At 42.6% G+C, this 21791-nt stretch overlaps 1 protein-coding gene across 1 annotated transcript in view; it reads left to right on the top strand.

Annotated features, from left to right (window-relative positions):
* Positions 1–21791, top strand: part of LOC121158220 (kinesin-like protein KIF20B) — a 59434-nt gene that overhangs the window by 13156 nt on the left and 24487 nt on the right. The window contains exons 2-4 of the mRNA XM_040982882.1: positions 13479–13626; positions 17065–17151; positions 20743–20859. Coding sequence (XP_040838816.1) covers positions 13479–13626; positions 17065–17151; positions 20743–20859 — 352 coding nt within the window. The remainder of the gene's footprint in view (positions 1–13478; positions 13627–17064; positions 17152–20742; positions 20860–21791) is intronic.

The raw sequence follows: 21791 nt of genomic DNA, 5'->3' as shown, positions 1-21791 counted from the left end.
ATTTTCCATGTTCATGGAAAATTTCCAGACACAGACCAGAAATGTAGAAAGAATAATGTGAAAAATGTACACACACATATATCTCACCATCTAGCCAACATGGCTCTCCAGAAAGCAGAACCAATGGGAGAGACACAGGAAGATGCATTACAGGAACTTGTTTATGTGAATATGGAGGCTAAGAGGCTCTGTGACATGCTGTGTGCAGGTGCAGAAGCAGGATTCCTGATAGTGCAGTTAGGCTAAGTCTAATGATGTGAGAATGAGCATCTGATGTTGTAATTCTTACTCTGGAGCCAGATGCCTCAAAACCAGACGTGGACAGGGTGCAGAGTACTTGTCTAAGGGCTGAAGTGGGATGGCCTGAGAATCAGGTGCCCCAGGGCAGGAGAAAATGAATGTTCCATCTCAAAAAGGCAGAGCAGCACCTGATTCTTCTTTTTTTTAATTATTTTTTTAAATTTTATTTTGACAATCTTTACATAGTTAATTTGGATAAAAAGGTTCAAGGGCTACAGGAAAGTGGGTCACATTATTAATTCCATATTGTTTCCTTCATGTATCTGAGGTAAAGGGGGATATTAAGGGAGAAGCCCCACCCAGTTTCCCACCCACACCAAGTCCCGTATGTAGGGCATGCTCTGAGATACTCGTTCACGTGGTTTCAATAGTTTACCAGTTATGAATTGCTGCCAGTCTCGCCACTCCAAACATGATGAGGTTGCTGAAGAATCCACTGATTGACATAGTCCATCATAGAGTCTCCATTTGCCCCGTATTTTGCTGCCAACATATAGCTGAGGTGGTTGATTGACTTGTTCCATCTTCTGTCCTTTCATGGTTAGGGGTTCTGAGTCCGGCAGTTCCACTGGGGAGATCCCCAAAGAAACCTTGTCTGAGGTGTTCCCAGACCAGATTCTTTAAAAAAAAAAAAAAGATTTATTTTTATTGAAAAGGCGGATATACAGAAGGAGAGACAGAGAGGAAGATTTTCCGTCCGATGATTCACTCCCCAGGCGACCACAACGGCTGGAGCTGAGCCAGTCCGAAGCCAGGAGCCTCTTCCAGGTCTCCCACGCAGGTGCAGGGTCCCAAAGCTTTGGGCCGTCCTCCACTGCTTTCCCGGGCCACAGGCAGGGAGCTGGATGGGAAGTGGAGCAGTCAGGACACAAATCAGTGCCTATATGGGATCCCAGCACATGTAAGCTGGGGGTTTAGCTTCTGAGCCACCACACCAGCCCCATCATAGTCTTTCATAGGCTCATGTTTTTTTCCTTATAACAATTTATTTCAGAATAATTTTAAATGTATATAATAAAATTTGTGAGGTAGTGATAGAGTTTTTATATACCTTTCATCCCACTCCCCTAAGAACATCTTATGTTAGTAAATTTGTCACAATATACGGACCATTCCCCAGCTCTCCCTGTTGTGTTTAATCTGAACTTCTTGTATATCTTACTCCTTCCAATCTCTAGTAATCAGTATTCTATGTTAAGATTGAGCTTTTTTTTTGTTTTGTTTTAATTTTTACTCCGATGTATAAGGAAGAATATGCAGAATTGTCTTTCTCTGGCTCACTTCATTCCATATTATGTCCTTCAGTGTCATCCATTTTGCTGCAAACAACAGGACTTCATTTTCCATTCTGGCTGCATGGTATATTTTCTTTATTCATTCATCTGATGTTGGACACCTTGGTTGATTTCCTATTGTGGCTGCTGTGACCCATATTGTTGTCAACATGGCAAAGCTGTCATCTCTTTGATATCCTATTAGTGTGTTAGCTAGACCATAACGTATCTCCATGTCCTGTTTTTAACAAAATCTCTCTTAATGTCTCCTTTTTAATTTTAAATATTTCTCTTTGTTAGTCTGACTAAAGGTTGGTTCATTTTGTTTATATCCTTTTAAATGAGTTTTTCAGTTTGTTGATCTTTTGTACTTTTTCATTTTCATTTATTTGTTCTGTAGTTATTATTTTTGCCTCGTTCTTATTTTAGGTTTGGTTTCTTCTTCTTCCTCTTCTTTTTTTTTTTTTTTTTCTAGTTCTTGAGGTAGACCAATAGCTTTTTTTGTTGAAGTTACTTGTACTTTTCACTGTAGGCACTTACTGGTATAAACTTCCCTCTTAGTACTACTTCTGCTGTACCCCTTGGGTTTTTATGTGTTGTATTTTCATGTTCATTTGTTTTAAGAAAGATTTCCTTTTTAATTTCTTCAGTAAAATCGCTGGCAACCAGGAGCAGCTTGTAGAGTTTCCACGTATTTAAATTTTCTTTTGTTGTTCTTGTTGACTTCTAGTTTTATTCTTTGTGATGTGAAGATCTATGGAAGGTTTAAATCTTCTTCAGTTTATGAAACTTGATTTGCGGTCTAATTTTGTGATAGGGTGCAGCTGGCTGGCTAATGGCACCCCAAGGCAGTACTAGGTTTCCAGCGATGGATAAACACAGCTATCTGCTTCTGTACCTGATTGGCCTGGTATGCAAGTTGATTGATTAGTAATAGGTACCACCTGAGTTGACTCAAAATGCCCAGCTGCTTTGGCTTAATGAGAGCTTAAAAACCCCTAGCTCTGGCTGGGTGGTGCAGTTGTTCCTGCGATGTGGCTTGGAGCTGCGGTTGCCAAGCTTAGTCCATGAAGACTCCTCCTCACATCCTGCACTTGTGTCCGTTGGTGCTCTCGCCAAGATTTTGGAGGCCCCAGCCAGAGTTAAGTCTCTGGTGAGAGCTTAGCAGTGGCCGTCCTTTGTTCTGGAATCTGGCTTGGCAATCTGGGGAGGTCACCATGAAGTGACTTGATAAGGTCCCTCAGCGTATCCAGCTTCCTGACTCACGGGCTTCGTGCTGAGTTTTCGGAGGAGGAGTCATTCCTGGTTATAGGTGAGTTTATATCCCACCACTTGTTTCTATTCGGAGTACTCATCTGGGACTCTGAGGAGGCTGGGCACAGCATAACTTGTTGAGTTGGGTTCTATACACAATGTAATTATGAGCCGTCGGGCTTGGGTCCCCAGGTTTCTGGGTTTCCATCAGGTTTGATTCTCAGGTGTTTGAGTTCCTCTCAGTTTTGTGTTGTAGCAGCCGCTAGTGAGAGTGGCAGGCACCGGTGTTTGGAAATTTGTTGTTCTAAGGATGTTCTGTTCTGTCTCATTTGAGCTTCATTTTTGTCTGAACATGGGGCAAAGCACAGTCTATCAAGTTTTTGGTTTCCTGTTAGGTTTCTGGATCGAGTGTGGCAACCACTCGTCTGTTGTGATGTCTGTCTATATTGTTAAAACTGTGTTTAAATAGGTCCAGTGCTGCGACAATTGGTAATCAGAGCTCTATTCTAACAGTTCCCTGGGGTGTAGTTTGCAAGTTTGAGTTTAAAGAATTTTCTGTTCCAGAAAACTAAAGGTAGATGTGCTTAAGAGGTGGTGTTCTACAGTAGCATTGTTTGGTCATCGTGTCCCTTGAAACTGAATGAGGAATGGTCTTGTAATAGATCTTGGTTTTATGCCACTCCTTTCTAGCTAGTGTTGCTTTAGGAAAATTTCAGAGTGTGTCATTGTTTGCTGGGTCAGGAGATGTTAAATGTACAAACTGGCAGATAAACAAGGAAAATATTTCTAATCGTGAAAGCAAATACTCCCAGCCTCTTAAATATTTAACAAACTGTTAAATATACTGAATGTGTTTCTAATGTGTTGCTAAACTGTGCAAATACTGTGCTAAGATTATTTTAAATTATAAACTGACTTCCTAGCTAGGTGCAGGATCAAGGAATTTGGCAGATGGAATGTCTTTGGGTTGCATGTAAAATATTTGCAGAAAATTTGAGTGACTATCTGAATTACTTGAAGTCTAAGTTGAAATTGTAAAACGATGCTGTCAAGTTCTTATTGTTTTTGAAAGAGCCAAGTTTTAAAAGATGCTTTGAGTAAGGTCTCCTGGCATATTTGGGAGGTTTGGTTACTCTGACATTAAGATGGGCCCCTGGGCATCTCAAAAGGAGAAGAAAATACGAAAGTCAGATATTTCTTTTCCCCTCTGGTTAAAAAAAACGAATTTGGTTATTTGGATTGTATGCAAAATATTGCCAAGATGTAAAATTAAGCTATATAATTCTTGTGATACAAACGTGCTTAATATGTTGGGGAAATTTCATGGTTCTGTGTTACTATCAATCATGGTTGCTAAAAGGGACAAAAGTTTGAAAGCACCTGAGGGATTTTTCAAAACTGCCATGTGACTCCTTTCCAATTCAATGAGTTTAACTATTTCTGTTGTCAGGATTTTGAGATTGTTTTAACAGGATGGGGTTGAAAATATTAGAGTGCTTGTCTTCAATAGTCCCTCAGGTTACAGTAAAATAGCAATTCTCAGGAAGCCCTACAATTTCAAAGGATTAAGTGTCACTTTTTAATACTTCATCTGCAACTGTTCTGAGTGAAGAAAGTGGGCCCCAAACCCGTGCTGAAATAGAGGCACAGGGAATTATCAGTCAAGTAGTTACACGGGTACCAAACAATGGAAGCCTGTTTCTTATGAGGCCTGAGGGTTTAAGACTGTAGTGAGTACACCTGGAGCGTACTGCAGACAGCAATCTGGCTTTGCACAATGACGTTCTCCAGCATTGCAACTTAATGTCTGCCTTGGATTGGCATTTTGTCTCTGGGAGTTTGTTAAGTCTGTGATTGTCGTGTGACTGTTTGTATAAAGTACACGTAAACTATAGTACACTGTTTATAAAGTTGTATGTTGTCTTCAACTTCACGTAGCATATTCATTTCCTCACACCTGCAACCAACATAGCACTGGGTTTTCAATCATGTGCAAGTTAACAGACCAATGCATATGGCTACAATAGATGCAAGCATTGAAAATCTTTGTAGCTTTGGACTAGCTACCGTTCTATTCAGGGGAACTCATCCTTCCTGAAGTTGTAGTTCTGGTCTTATGAACTGGTGCTTCCTTGGCAACTAAACTTGTTCAGCAGAATGATCTAGATGTTGGCATGAGCTAGCCACAGTTGATCAACCTTTGAGACACTTGGGAAGCAGGCCTAAGCCTGTCCTATGGTTAAAGATACAAACTTGATTTGTTTATGTTGACTTTGAGCTTTGTGTCCATTGCCTGCCAGAATTATACAGAATGTGATTCCTAGTAAGGTAATGTTGGCCTAGTACTCTCAGGTGTTAACCCATGTCTATAGAACAGATGACAAAAAGTATCAGGTGAGGTTAGCGTAAGGCCTATTCCTTCTAAAACCACTTTGATGCTATGTGTCTTAAAAGGGTATCTGACACTGACTCCTTGTCAGATGTTTCCCTCCAAAAAATCAGACTGGATCAATAACCTGGTCAAATTAAACCTGGCAACAAGGGAGAAATTGAACATGAACATGATTTATTAGCTCTGATTTTTTGGGAAATGAATCTTCATTGCAAGGAGGGCATGAAAATCAAGATGGAGTCACTGGTGTCAATCCTAAGCCAAATTGATGAAAGCTGACAGGTTCTGAAGGGAGGGTCTTTATGTGTGATTGTTGAAATGTACCCTCTAGAGGGTCCCCACTTAAAAACAGATGACTTAATGCTAGAATCTGTATATGGCAGCCTCAATGAGGTATTGAGGAAGATCTTTAATCTCTTTATCTGAGAAATAAGGATTAAGGCTAGGCAAATTGACTGAATCTTATTACAAGATCGTAACATTGTTACCTGAAGCTTGCTGATTTATCTGAGAACAGCTATTTGTGAGTTACTTGGGAGATGGAATAGGTCACGTTTAGATAGTCCACCACAGTGCACACAGATCACTGTGCATTGTCACTCTAAAGGGCAGATCACTGGCTCAATTCTTCCTCCTTGGAAGATACTAATTAAGTCACACCTTGCTTCCAGATCCCTTTGGGGAGTCTGTATGTGACTGTCAGTCCAGACTAACGGCAACCACCATACTAACTCAGTAGCCAAGGAGGTGAAGCTAACACCAGTGGGGCCTTCCGAAGTAATGGTTACAGCCTCCTCTGGCAGTCCTGTCCGACAAGGCCAGGTGGTTAAAATTACAGTAGGCTACTCAGGTCCCAATAGGCCTGTCCAGGTGGTGCAGCAGATGTATCAGCTGTGGCTCTCCCAGCCTGTGGTGGACACTGACATAACTGCCACTCTTACACACAGAGATGTCATAGGTTAAGAAAACTGTGGACCCAAGCATCTGCTTGGAAAGGACCTTACCCAGTGACCTTGAGCACTCTACAGCTGTGAAGGTGGCAGGAATCACCCCCTAGGTTCACCATTCCCAGTTAAAGAAGGTCACATCTAAAGCAGAAGAAAAATGGACTGTTCAACACACTGGAGATCCCTTAAAGACTGTTCTGTCAACATCTTTACCCTGTATGAGTGGGAGCTCTGGGATGCAGATATTAGAAATTTAACTACCAGTACCCCAGCCAGTGTTCATAAAACATCCTGATCTGATCGCTCATTGGTCTAAGTCAGTGTGGGATGTGGGAATACATGAGGAAATAAGTTCAGGTATGCATGGGGAGAACCTGCTATGAGGCTTCTGAATCAACAAAAGTCAGTTAAGTTCTCTGTAGTCCCCCACCCCATTGGGCCTATTGTAAGACTTCCAAACTCCTTGCGGAATATTGCTGGTGCACTTGAATCCTAAACTTCCTTATTTGGAAATCAAGGTACCAATCATATAGTGATCCCCTGGATATGAGAAAGAATCACCAATTTGACTCAAGTTGTAGAACACTGTGGAGAATGTGGTAGGGTACAGCTGATAATAGCACCCTAAGTCTGTACTAGATTTTGAGTATGGATACACAGTTACCTGCTTCTGTACCTGATTAGCCTAAGTTGTAAGCCAATTGATACGTAATACATACCACCTGAGTTGATTCAAAATCCCTGGCTGCTGTGTGTTAAGAGCTTGAAAACACCTGGCTTTGATCATGCAGTACAGTGGTTCCTGGAGTGTAGCAGAGACTGCCATCGCCAAGCTTGGTCAATAGACTTCTTCTCACATCCTACACTTGAGTGTGGTGTGGTTTCTCTTGCTCTGTGCATTAATAAATGGTATACTCTAGAAATTGTTCCATATGCTGCTGATAATGTGTATTCTGTGGCTTTTCGGTGAAATAATGTAAATGTCAGGTTCATTTGATCAATAGTTACAGCTCAACTTTGTCATCTTGACGGAAAATAGATTCATGTCTATTGGTGACAGGCAGTTGGAATCCCCCAACTATTGTGTAATTTGTCTTTATCTTTAGTTTAACATTTGATATATGTATATTTGTGTCCAAAATCTTCATGCTGAATTGATCCTCTTATCAACATATGATGTCCTTCTGTCTCAAAGTTTGCCTGATAAATGTGTATATGCTCCTGCTTGATTTTGGTTTTCATTTATATATTTTCGTCCAACCCTTCACTTTCAGTGTATGCATATGTTACCTTTGAAGCCCATATGTAGCCATGGCAAGGTTGTGGCTTTTTCTGCTTAGTCCTTCTGGGAAAGATGGACCTGGGAACAAGTGGTGGATGACCCACATGGGAAAATCTTCAAATGGAAATTTGATGGTTTGTTTCAGGGGAGTCTAAAGCAAAAAAAAAAAAAAAAAAACAAAAAAAAACTTGTTAAATCACCTATGACCATTTGCTGTTGATTAAGTGGCAGGTGAGAACATTGAGTATGACAACCTCATAAGTGGAAGAACGAAATAAAGAAAGGGTCATTGTGACTGGGAAAGTCCACAAAGGAGACGTGAGCTGCAGAACAGAAATAGCACTCCTATTAATAGCCTAGCATCTTCACTTTTTTCTGCTTCTTTTTTTTTTTTTAACCTAGCTAAATCCTAATGATTCAGATTAAACATTATGTGTTTAGGTTACCCCATGACACCTGTTACAGCTCAGGACTATTTCACACATGCGAGTACAGCTGTCATTTATCTCATTTGCATATTCTTGCCCATTTGCATGTAAACCCTCTGAGGGTCAGTGTCTTGATGCTTGCCCTCTTTCAGTTTCCTCTCTGAGCAAAGTGCATGATCTACAGGTTGTCAGTAAATCTGTCAAAGAAGAAATAAATGAAGCGTCTGAAGATGCACCTGCCAGCCTTCACCACGCCTTCACATGGCTTGAGCCGTGGATCAGCAACAATGAGCAAAATCAAGAGGAACAACCAAAGCACGGAGCAAAGGACTCTTTCAAAAAGGGTCCACGGAACACCATAAGCCCACTCTAGATGGAAAAATTTAGGATTCAGTTATCTCCCCCCACTCCTACCCTTTCACATCTACTTTTTTGTTCATTTTTACTCGTTGTCCTGCATCCTCTTCTCTACTCCAACCTGGCTCACTTTACATTTAGTTATTTTCCAGGAAAAGAAGGTAAACTGAAAGAGATTATAAATTAATAAGCGCAGGGGTAGGGCAAAAGAAAGAGGCACAGAGAATGATAAAGAAGACAGCAAGCTCATGGAATCAGATGTTACAAGATGCTTCCAATCAGGTAAAACAATTGAAAATAAGGTCCCATGTAGGAGGATGGATGCAAAAGCCAGCTGCGTTTAAATCTAAACTCCGTTGATCTCTGAGCACATGACTTAAGGCTGCAAGCTCAGCGTCCTCAGTCAGAATCGACACAATGGGATAAGTACAGAGTGCCTACCTCAAAGGGATGCTCTCAGGCTCAGGGAGAAAATCCATGTAAGATACTGCACCACGACTGGCACAAGGTCAAGGCTCCATTCAAGTCAGCAGTTCAGTCTTAAAATGAACTGAGGCCCAGAGAGACCTCAGCTGAGTGGTAAGTAACCGTCCTAAGAATGTGTTTAAAACTCTACTCGCTTAAGGAGCGTCACTGTGAACGAAGCACTGGCAATTACATTCTGGACACTGCCAAGACCTTGTTTTATGAAAAAATTATTGCGGCTGCCTTATTTCCGTAAACAAAACAAAACCGCTCCTAGAAATCCATTCTGGGTGAAATTTGTTTTCACCCACGCAGGCCGAGGGAAGTGGTTTGCGACCGGGGCTCGCAGGGACAGGCCGGGAGGAGAGCTAGCCGGCCAGTCGGCAGTCAGTCCTTGCGGAGCCCGGTGCGAGGGCCGCAGCCTCGCCGGCCTGTCTCCAAGGAGCTCACAGGCAGGCTGTCTCCTCCCGCAGCCGGGAGCCCTGAAGGAAACGACGAGCTCCGCACCCGGGGCCCGCCCACGAGCCCGCCCGCCTGCGCGCATTGGTCGCCTCGAGGCCCACGTCCCGCCCTCCTGCGCGCATTGGTCGCCTCGAGGCCCACGTCCCGCCCCTAGATTTGAAAGCTGGAGAACCGGAGGCGTTCCGGAAGCCCCGCCCACTCCCGGCGTGCAGTGCGCTGCTCGGGCCGCCATTCTTTGAATTTAGCATCGCGCTGGTGTTTAAGGTTCTGGCTGCGCTGGTGATGATAGAAGGTGAAGTGATACGCGGTCGAGGCTGGGGAACGAGGGGGCAGCGACTGGGTCAGGTACCGGGCCTGGGGTGAGGGAACGGCCGTGTGTCAGGAACTCGGTTGAGAACGGCTCGGCGAGAATCAAGCCATTTCACTTGGGTGATCTCCACCCTGAGTGGCACATAAGGGTTCGCCTCATTTTCTTAGGCCTCAGTGTCCTCCTGGTGCCCACTTGGGACCCTTGTCTGGATTGAATGGTCTCGTGCCACCCTGTTGGCACGCAGGGGGACTGTGGCCAGTTACGAATGACAGTGCTGTCGTTGTTGTTGTTGGCGAGGCGCTGGTGCCCGGCCTACTTCCCTCAGCTGAGCAGTGTGCCTGAGCTGGCCGCTTTCTCGTCCTGATTGATGGCCATGGGATCCTGGCAGGGCTTGGTGCCAGGCGCAGGGGCTGGGTTCCCATGTGGCAGGGCTTGGTGCCAGGCTCAGGGGCTGGGATGTGGCAGGGCTTGGTGCCAGGCGCAGGGGCTGGGTTCCCATGTGGCAGGGCTTGGTGCCAGGCGCAGGGGGTGGGTCCGTGTGCCCGTGATCATGGGAGCCCTTCAGGGTAGGCTACACCCCGCCTCTTCCTAGTCCTGTTTCTTGGCTGCCTCCTTGGTAACCGACTCGTTGGACACACGTTGTTGCCCTATGAGTTGTCTTTTGAAGTCTCTGCTTAAGCTTCATTGAGCTTTGTTGAGAAGGGAACATGCTTAGGCAGTTTATCCAGGAGTAGCGTGGCAGCATGCATATGATGTGTTCCATTTCCTAGACCCCACGTTCCAAGGTACCAAGCGATAAAATGTTAATATATGATATGATTAATATTATAATATGTAGTATTATTGCAGTATAGAATTAGCGTACATTTTTTGAGGTTACATATTGCGCACCACATTCAGAAGCCCCATTCAAGGGCAGACTCTGGTTTTTCATTCAAGTCTTCAGTCACAGGAGCTTGCGGGAGAGAAGCTGGAGTTTTACAGTCATGAGACTGTTCTTTCCAATGAGAAATGAGATCTTGAATCCTGCTGGCACTTGAGTAGGATCTTTTTTTTTTTTTCCTTCCTGCAAAGGAATTTTGTGGGGTTTTTTTTTGTTTGTTTGTTTGTTTTTTAACCATTTTTTCTCTGCTGGACAGAGAATCTTTGTCTTGTAAGCCTGTGACTTTGTTGTAAAGTCCTGTCTTAAGGTGTCATCCAGTCAGAAAGGCCACTCACCTAAGCCTTCTGAGATGTAAGAAATGACACATATCTGAGCAGTTTTAGATATATTAGGGAGTTGTTTATTCATTGAAAATGAGCATGTGAACAAATACAAACTGCCTTATTACAGCATTTTTGGGGGAGACAGAACTATTTTTAACGAACATTTTGTCAGTACCTTAAAATCAGCACCATTCGTGGAAGCCAGAGTCGAGGTTACCTTCCGTGTTGCAGGTGTTTGCAGGAAGTACACAATGTGAACTAGTGAGTTAGTACTCTCATGCTTTTGGCAAACTTTTCTCCTGTGTTTCACAGCAGTGATTAGTCTTCACTATACTGAAATTTTTTTTTTGAATGGCACAGTGACAGAAAGAGAAAGATCTTTCATTTCTTTTGGTTTGCTTTCCAACTGCCCATGATAGCCAGGCTGGAACTAAGAGCTAGGAACTCTGTCTGGTTCTGCTAGAAGAGAGGCAGGAATCCAAGAACTAGAATGTGGCATATGGGCTTACCAAGAAGCTGCTTAACTCCACGATGCCACAGTATCTGCTACTGTGCCACTTTTATTAATTTTCACCCATACATTGCCTGTTTGGAACAGTCTATCAATAGTTTAAGCATGAAAGATATAAAACCTGTTGAATTATATAGTTGGTTTTGTTGTTTACGTGGGCCTTGTCAAAAGCAAATGTGTGGCTTCTTTAGCCTGATTTATTATTCAGGAGGAAAACCAGCGGTGCTGTGACAGTTTGATAATTTCAGGGGTCAAGCAGAAATGTGGGGTTGTGTGGCGGTGGCGAACAACAAGCTTTATTTGGACAGTGGTTTGACAGAATTACCTGCTGCAGCAGCCCCTCGTTGTCGGCCTTGCCTTAGGAGTGGTTAGGGGCTTCCATCTAAGGGGATCAGAGGCAGAGAAAATTAAGAGAGAAGGAGAAAAACTAATGAAGAACTTATTTGTCTAAGTGGCATTGCTCCTCTTCCTAGTGCTTGGTGGCTTCCGGGTCATATACCTTGGAAAGCCTGCAGTAGCCTGAGGTCCTGCTTGTCCCAGGTGTTCTTTGTGCTTAGCAGGTGTTGAATGTAGTTTCATGGGATGTGCATGTCAGGTTGACTCTAAATGGCTGATGCGTCTCTGGGCTGTATTTAAAGCAAATGGATGGATGTATATTTAAATTTGGTGCTGCAATGCAGTTTCTGCCCCCTCTCCCCAATAACTTTGCAACAGATTTTTAGTTTTGCTATAGGTTATACATCTGTAACTGGTGTTTTCTTTTTTTTTTTTTTTCCTTTTTAAAGATTTATGTATTTTTATTGAAAAGGCGGAGAGACAGAAAGATCGTCCATCCACTGGTTCACACTCCAATTGGCCTCAACAGCTAGAGCTGAGCTGATCTGAAGCCAGGAGCCTCTTCTGGGTCTCCCACGTGAGTGCAGGGTCTCAAAACTTTGGGCTATCCTCCACTGCCCTCTCAGGTCACAAAGAGGGAGCTGGGTGGGAGTTGGAGCAGCTGGGACATGAACCAGTACCAATATGGAATCTTGGAACTTGATGGTAGATTAGCCAATTGATCCATGTAACAGTGTTTGAAGCCTAAAGAAAGAACTTTTCTCTTAAAATTTGACTGTGTGTATACTGTTATTTGTCTGGGTTCAGCACACTCAATGCCACAGTTTCTTGGACTGTCTGTGCTGACATCACCAAGCTTTGTCTACCTAACAGACTTTTGAACTAGTTCCTGAAGCCAGGAATCCCAGTTTGAGAGCTGCTGTTCTGGATGTCTTATCGTCTTGTTAAAGGGCAGCGCACTGAGTGCTCGCCTTCTCCTTGGTGTTTGGCACCTGGTAGAGTCTCTGTGAATTTTTTGAGTATTAATATATCTTAGTAAGATCACCCTTCAGCTTCCCTTTACATTTAATCTGATGTTTCATTCACTTATAATAGTTCACTGAGGCATTATTTCATATTTTACTTTTTAAATTGAAAGTAATATTCTAGGTAACTGAGTTCCAATGCAAAGACAAAGTCTAGACCTTATCAGTGTTTGCAAGATGCTAAGTAATTAAAACGACACAGAGGGCCCTGTGTGGTAGCCTAGCAGTTAAAGTCATCTCCTTGAACATGCTGGGATCCCATATGGGCACCGGATTCTAATCCTGGCAGTGCCACTTCCCATCCAGCTCCCTGCTTGTGGCCTGGGAAAGCAGCCAAGGACGACCCAAAGCCTTGGGACCCTGCACCCGTGTGGGAGATCTGGAGGAAGTTCCTGGCTGTTGGCATTAGATCCGTGCAGCACCAGCTGTTGCGCTCACTTGGGGAGTGAATCAACGGGAAGAAGAGCTTCCTCTCTGTCTCTCTTCCTCTCTATATCTGACTTTCCAATAAAAATAAATGAATCTTAAAAGACACAGAGTTTAACTTTATTCTTTCATCTTCCTACTACTTACTCTCTGAGAAGATGTCAGGGAAGATGGGATTATTTTATGCTGCCTTACTCCACAGATGACCTTTACTGACCAAATCTTGTTGGATGAATCTGTTCAACGTTTGAGTCTGATAAAAAGTATTAGGCCGTGTCTAGTATTATTAGACTCAGAATCCATAAATGTAGTGTGATTTTTTTTTTTCTCTTTTCCATAGGTCATTGTAATGTCAATAAAGTAGACTAAGATTCTCCCTGCCTGAAATCTGGTTGTTTGAAATGGAGTGAAGTAGTAGGCTGAACACTTAGGCTTTTTAAAGTTAGAGTGGCTTACATTGTTATTTATTAAAGTTGTCTTAAAAAATATGGTTATTCTTACAGAATGGAGTCTAATTTGAATCAAGATGGAGTGCCTAGGCCATCTTATGTTTTTAGTGCTGACCCAATTGCAAGACCTTCAGAAATAAATTTTGATGGTATCAAGCTTGATCTCTCTCATGAGTTTTCCTTAGTTGCTTCAAAGACTGAGGTAAGTGTAAGAAAAGTATTGTGAAGATTATTTGATTGAATGGAAATGTGTATGTGTAGGTACATTTTTTACTGTACCTAGAAGAGATACCCAAACTCTCTGGGGCAGTGATGTATCAGTAACTTTCTTATGGAAGCTGTGAGCTGCAAAAATTATTAGGCATCCCTTTTCAAGTCTTAACAACTTAGTAAGTATCTTTGCCTTAACCTAGTAGCCAGTTTAGGCAAATAATATGAAAAGAAAATTTTTGAATATTTTACCCTTTCATGACCCTCTAGCAATGTTATTGATGAGATAGGTGCTTATTGGGCATTCTACAACTTCTTAAACCTTGCAACCCAACTAGACTTCAACCACCCTCATTTGCTGATTTTCACTGTTTTGAAATAGTGCTAAGCTTGTTTATCATGGGCAGTCACTGAAAGATGCCGTTATCACATATATGACCAAACCAAGAGGGAAATATGATATAAAGTGGAACTGTACCTGCTTAGCCATTCGTGATTACCGGCATGGCAAGCACTGCTGTGATTCCCTTCAAAATGTGAACTATGGGGGATGTCAAAGTTCGTAGGAAAATGGAATTAAAGATGAGGTTCATTTTAGTTCAATAGCATTTTGAAATTTATGCATAGTTTTTTCAAAAAATCTGTCTTCTACACAGGTTCTTCTGTATTCTGCCCTGCCCCCAGGAGTTATGTCCCTTAATTTTCACAACAATAGAGATTTTAACAAATTCTGTAACTCAGTAGTATTTAAACTAAGAGGTCGAGTCCTTCTGCTGTCTTACCTAGCTTATGGACATTCTTGAATATATACTTTAAATGACTTTATATTGTATTTATTACATTTTAAGTTATTAATTTTGATTTCTTAAATATGAACTTACTCTTTTTTAACATTTATTATTTATTTCTCCTTGAAATTCAAGAGTTACAAAGAGAGAGGGAGAGAGAGATTTTTAATCTGCTGGTTCATTCTCCAGATGGCTTCAGTTGCCAAAGCTGAGCTGATCTGATGCTGGGAGCCAGGAGCTCCTTCCGGTTCTCGTATGTGGATGCAGAAACTCAACGCTTAAGGTCCACCTCTGCTGCTTCCCCAGGCCATTAGCAGGGAGCTGGATTGGAAGTGGAGCAGTCAGAACTCGAACCTGTGCCCATATGGGATGTTGAATTAGCCTGCTATACTACTTTGCTAGCCCCTTGAACTGACCCATTTTATAGAGTAGCACAATGGAAGTTAAGACACACAGATAAAAGAATAATACTGGGCCCAGCACAGTAGCCTAGCGGTTAAAGTCCTTGCCTTGCACATACCAGGATCTCATGTGGACACCAGATCGTGTCCCAGCTGACCCACTTCCCATCCAGCTCCCTCCTTGTGGCCTGGGAAAGCAGTTGAGTACAGCCTACAGCCTTGGGACCCTGCACCTGTGTGGAAGACCTGGAAGAGGCTCCTGACTCCTGGCTTCGGATTTGCTCAGCTCTGGCCTTTGCTGTCGCTCTGTTTATCTGACTTTCCAATAAATATAAAATAAATCTTTAAAAAAAGAAAAATACTTATTTAGTATTTGTGATGTTTCAGGTTTAAGTATTTTGACACTTTAACTTATTTGCCATAAATGAATATAAAGCAGAGGAAAGGAACTCTGTAACATGTGCTTTTAGTATATAATGGAAACTATTTATTACATACTTGCTTGTGTCTGCCTTCATTCATTTAACAGAATGATTTGCAAATAATTACCTCTCTTTTTAGTGCTTATTTTTTTAATTCGTTCACAAGCTAGGAATGGTTTTTACATTTTTAAATAGTTGTGGATAAAAGAATGTTTAATGACTTGAAAATTATATGACACTTACCTGCCTATAATTAAAGTTCTGTTGTGTCATGCTACGTCGTCGTCTCGCAGCGATGGACTTGGTGCACGGAGCCGATAATAACACGCATGGACCCTGACAGATGCTCAAACCCGAAGTTTATTAGTGGCATCAGACTTTATACACTGAGAGTCATATGGGCTAAGGGAGGAAGTATTGAGCTCATCAACAAAATCCAGTAACAGTTTTATGTTTTTGTTTGGAACTCCTTTTGTCTTGTATATTGCACCAAGTGTTCTCACACACATACTGCCCATTCAACTGTTCTTATACAAATGATATCCAATCAGGTATACAAAAGGTAGCCAATCAGTTGTTCTCATGCAAATATTATCCAATCAGCTGTAATCCTGTGCTTGCTGACCCTCTAGGGTCACAATGTCCTCCTACAAAGCTAGACTCACTGGTGTACATATTTTCTGTATTTTGCACTGTATTGTTCAATAGTTGTGGCAGAGGCTATCGGGTCTATAGAGCCTAAAATATTAATGATCTGTTTTTGGGTCATCATACATGGTAGGTTAGTAGTTTGTTGCTTTTGTCTTTCTTTGTAATAGTTCTTGTGCGTAAGTGCCACGTTTGCATTTAGGATTCATTGACACTTAGGTGGTTTTGGTTTTGGACCATTACAAATAACGTTGCTTTAAGCATTCTTTGGCAGGCCTCTCTGTGGACCTACGCATTCACTTTGTCTTAAATACTTTGAGCAAAAATTAGGCAGAGATTTTGTTTTTTTTCCCCCCATGGTTCTATCTGGGAGTCATCATAGAATGTTTATGTGAGTTGATAGATGAGCCCAGGGATCTAGGTTGCTATTCTTTTTTCGGTTTTTTTTTCAGGTTTTGAACACTCATCTGTTTTGGTATCACTTACATATACTGTAAAAGCTTTCATTTCCTCATTAAGTTGTTTGTAAAGATTATTTATTTGAAAGGTAGAGTTACAGAGGAAGAAAGAGAGACAGAGAGAGAAAGGTCTTCAATTTTCTAACCTATTCCCCAGTATTGGGTCAGGCAGGAGCCAGGAGTCTGAAGTTTCATCTGGGTTCCCGTGTGTGTGTAGGAGCCCAGTTACCTCTGCCATCCTCTGCTGCTTTAGCAGGGAGCTGGATTGGAAATAGAGCAGATGGGACTTGAATCGCTGTCCGTGTGGGATGTTGGCATTGCAGACCATAGCTTCACCCACTATGCCAAAATGCCAGCCCTTCATTAAGTTGTTTGGATGACTTTGTTAACAGTGTCGACTACATTTTTGGTTTAAAATACGTTTGTGATGCCTGTATTCTGCATTGGAGTACACAGGATTGAGTCCTTGCTCCATGGCTGATTCCAGCTCCCTGCTAATGTGCGGCAGAAGTGGCTTACATACTTGGTTCTTTGCCACCCATATCTGAGATCCAGATAGAGTTTCTGTTTTCTGACTTTGGCCTAATTCTGCCCTGACTGTTGTGAGGTTGTTTTGGCTGTGAACCAGCAAATGCAAAATTCTCTCATTCTCTTTCTGTCACTCTGCTTTTTAAATAAATAAAACACAAAATATTGTTCTTTTTTTTTTCAAGGTAAACAACTTGGAATCAAAAGATTATCTCCAGGTTTGTCTTCAAATAAGACCATTCACACAGTCAGAGAAAGAACATGAATCAGAGGTTTGTATTACATTTTTTTTTTTTTTCCCGCTAGGGAAAAGGGGAGACACTGCTCTTTTTTTGGTCAAACTACATTTTTAAAATTTTATTGGAAAGTCAGATTTACAGAGAGAAGGAGAAACAGATAGAAAGATCTTCCTTTTACTGGCTCACTTCCTAAATGGCCACCATGGCTGGAGCTGAGCTGATCTGAAGCCAGGAGTTTCTTCTGGGTCTTCCACATGGTGCAGGGTCCTAAGAACTTGGGCCATCCTTTTTTGCTTTCCCAGGCCACAAGCAGGGAGTTGGGAGGGAAGTAGAACAGCTGGGGCGAGAACTGGCACTCATATGGAATCCCAATGAATGTGAGGTGAGGATTTAGCCACTGAGACATCATGCTGGGCCCACTTGAGTGCCTTTGATAATTCTGGAACATTTCGGCTTTGCTGCATGAGGATTGAGTGCCAGAGGCCAGCTCTTGCTGAGTCTGGACCTCAAGACGGTGTGTGGATACAGCGAGGAAAAGAGACAGGACAGTCACTTGATGTCCTCTACTGACAGCTCAAGAAGCTCGTTTTGATTCTATCAGACACATCACAAACTTCTGCCCAAACGTTTGATTGTTCTATTTTTAACCTCATGAGTAAGCTGGCATACACAGATGTTCAACTAATTAATTTTTTCTTCATGGTAGACCAGGTGCTCTTAAAGATAATTCTATAAGGTACTATAATCATTTTTCTTCAAAGGAAACCATTATTAATTCTTTAGTAGTAGCCACTGGGCAGCAGGCAGGACTGCAAGGCCAGGGCACATGCAATTAGATCTTAATCAGTAATACACTCCTACTACATTGCTATTGCTACAACTTGTCTATCATTTAATGGGAGAAATACATCAAAAGGGAAAAAAACCATAACAGTGCCAAGACAAAAGTTTCAAACATTAAATCTCTCTACAACTATAGACTCTATAACCCTATAAACAGTCAAACAATGATTAAAATCATATCTGTAATATTAATGGAAATACCCTAGAATTCCTCTAGCCAAAAAATTATAAAAGTGACTGAAACAGATACATTTTCTGTGATCCAAAGATTTGCAAGGACAGGCTAGCCTTTGAGGTCACAGTAACTATGTTTATTGTCATAGTAGTTTCAACTCATGCTCCCATCGCTTTCTTTAATTTTTGAGATTCTTACCAAGCCGTTTCTCAGAAAGCGTGATACATGTCTGGGCCAGATTTTGGGACAAAATAAGGTGTCCAGAAATAGCATGGACTTAATTGTACTCCTGTGTGCAAATTGTTAAAGGCCCACTCGCCAAGACATTATCAGCAACATTAACTCCCAAAGCTCACATTGGCTGCAAAAGCCATCTCACAAGGGCGAACAACACTGCCTTAGTAGATTACAGAATTCTTAGCAGGGTGGTTGAATGTCCATGCAAAGGGGATAAAACTGTGTCGAGGTGGTTAGAGAAACATCCGCCAGGCCTTGCCATACAGCTGGAAGCCTTGCCAACAGGGGAGCTATTCTCCTTACACCTTCATGTCATCTACACACACTGCATGGACCCCAGCATTTGAGGAAAATTCAGGGTCTATTGGTTGGCTCAAAGCTTTACTGTGAAGGCTGTCCAACCTGTTCTGCTTTCCATCCATTCTCTGATGAAACACTGTCTTCTGCTGGCTAGATGAGCTGGCTGTCATGTCCCCATATGTGCATCTGGTCATGCTGTCCATTGCATAGACATCAGTAGCTGAGGAGGCCCAGTAGTAATATGTGCACTCCAAGATCAGACTGTATTACTTGTGATTCTCCCTGTGGTTGGTTTTGAGTCCAGCAATCTAGTTGGAGTGTGCCTCAAGAAATGTTGCTTGGGATGACCTCAGACTTGACTCTTGTGTGTATCACCCAGTGCAGGATAAGGTGTGGTGTATCACCTGCAGCAGCCAGTGCACATATGGGTGGATGCCACAAGTCTGATCTTCATGTACTCCAGCAGGTGCCATGACCTAGTCAGGTAATCTCCAATAACCCTCACCAGGCCAACAGGACTTGAAGTTTAACAAGGTAGTCTCTGCAGTTCCCCCACTAAGCTGCTCTCAATCCGAGATGTTATGTGTGCTAGTGAGTGCTTTGACTCAGCTTGATGTGGCTTATTCTGAGCTTTCACTGGCCAGTGTTGCAGCCCACATCCCATCCTATCTCTTGTGCATGTCAGCTGATTCTCTGATCTGACCCAGCCTAGTCTGCCCCAGATCTCGCCCAGTCCTGTTGGTGAGCATGAGAGCCAGAGCTGGGGGTACGCCATGCTGGACAAGGCTGTAGTACCCTTTGGCATATGCGTAAGACGGGTCTGGGGAACCCATCAGGCTGAGATAATCCACAGTGCCCACTGGTTTGCCTAAGAGCTGGATGAGATATGGAGCATGCCAAGCTAGGCTGCAGCACAATCCAACAGAGGCAAAAACCAGGGCTGGGGGCAGGCCTGGTGAGAGTTATTGGAGGTTACCTGACTAGGTCATGGCACCTGCTAGAGTACATGAAGTACTGCCTTACCTTGCTAGCCTATCCCCAGTGCTCCCTAGTGGGAGCTATGTGCTAACAAGGGAGTACCCCAAGTCCTCTACGAGACCTATTCCTATCCCCACATCTCATGTGTGTTGGTGAGTGCCTTGGTTCTGTTTGGCATGGTTTCCATCAGACCTGGCTTTTGTATGTACTGGCAGGTATTATGCCCTGGCCAAGCTTAGCCTCCTGCCAGCTCCAGCTCCCACAGGTGTCCCCTTGAGTTCTACCCTTAAGCCTCGCCTGCCCTGTCACCACCCCCAGCTGTCACACAAACCAGCAGATGCTGCAGTTGCAGAGGTGAGCCCACAAACCTACAGAATTTGCTCCCAGATCTGCTTCTCTCACATTCTGATGGATGCTGCAGCTCAGTCTGACATGGCCCACCCCCTGCCCTGACACTCATAGGTGGGTGGCCTATTCCTGCCAGGCATGCTGCCTAGCCCCAGCTTTCATTTGCTGCTGTGGGTGGCGAGTGATGCTATTTAGTCTGGCCCAGGTATCCCATTTGGGCGGTTGTCTTGTCTGGCCCCAACATACCTCCAGTTTTTCCACTCTGAATCACTCTGTGTCGGTTCCCTCACCTACCTGCAAGTGCAGTGGCCTAGTCGGTGGAAGTCCCTAGAAGTCATTGCTTCCCTGTTGAACATACCCTCAGCTGTTCCCAATCAAATAAATCACCAGATATTTTTTCCTAGAAAATCTATCACCCCTGCTGCATGGCGCTGTGACTAGGGGCCCTGTATCCCCCATGTTTCTTAAAAACAAAACAAAACAATAAAACAAACAAAAAAGAAACAGAATATGCAACTATGCTAGCACAGTGGTGTCATTGACAGAATCTTGGCATTGACCAGTCCCAGAATGCCAACCAGCTATTGACTGTTCTCCTAGATTTGTAACACTTGCCTAGGTATAAGACAACCTAGGAATTTGTTTACAGCTGGAATGTTTGTATTACATTTAATTGAACTTTAATTTACTTTTTAAACATGTAAAATGCCATTGTTCTTATTTATGGTTGTGATGTGTTCTAGGGCTGTGTGCAAATTCTGGATTCACACAGTGTTCTCTTGAAAGAGCCTCAAAGCATCCTAGGTCACTTAAGTGAAAAAAGCTCTGGGCTGATGGCACAAAAATTCAGTTTTTCCAAGGTAAGTGCCTCTGTGAAACTCAACTTTTGCTTTATTATTTTAAAAGGAAAGAGATTTGTGTCTACCTTGTACGAGAAGGGCTATTATGAAGTTCTGGGAAGAGTTTTAGGAATTCTACACTCAGGAAAACCCAATGAGGCTCCTAGACAGAGATGAGGGAGAAGACCCATAACCAAATTCGAACTCCAAGTTGGATGTAGACTGTAGACCAGGCTCTTTCTTATGATGATTGCCTGGTCTGTCAGGAGTACTCTTCATTGTTTCTTGTAATTCAACTTTGGTTCAATATTCAAAACAAAAAGGGTGGTGAGAGACTTTGCTTATGTCGAATTCCTATATAAATATATATAATGAATCCTGTTTATGCAGCTTAGATCTTAGTTACTGGTATTTTTTCGTAAAAAGTAGGTCTGAAATTTCTGGTCTGAGGTAATAGAATCGAAAGGGAACAAATCATTTTACTGCTCTTAAAACTCCATTTTTAAAAAGAGATTTATTCACATGAAAATCAGTTTTAGAAACACGAAAAAGAGAGAGATGACCTTTGTTCTGTTGGCACATTTTCAAAATGATTTTAATAGCCTGAACCAACCTGGAACTAGGAGCCAGAAAAATCAATCTGGTTTTCTCACATGGTTGGCAGAGGCCCCAGCACTTGGGTCATCTTCCGACGCTTTTTTCAGGTACAATAATAACGAGTGGGACAGGAAGCAGAGCAGCTGGGACTTGAAGTGCCTGATGGGGATTGCTGGTATTACAGATGGTATATTAATTTGCTGTGCCAGAATGGTACCACTTTAACTACCCCTCAGCTAAATGTCCTTTTCAAGATTAAGATGAAAACTTGCTTTGCTGTTTGGGTCATATTTTTATCTTGAACATATTCTGATGTTTGAGAGTAGATATGTGGCACCTGTTTTAAGAATGAATCT

The sequence above is a fragment of the Ochotona curzoniae genome, unplaced genomic scaffold (assembly GCF_017591425.1).
Source record: "Ochotona curzoniae isolate NIBS_2020 unplaced genomic scaffold, NIBS_Ocur_1.0 contig_3653, whole genome shotgun sequence".
Lineage (NCBI taxonomy): Eukaryota > Metazoa > Chordata > Mammalia > Lagomorpha > Ochotonidae > Ochotona > Ochotona curzoniae.
This window is presented reverse-complemented; position numbering and strand designations above follow the sequence as displayed.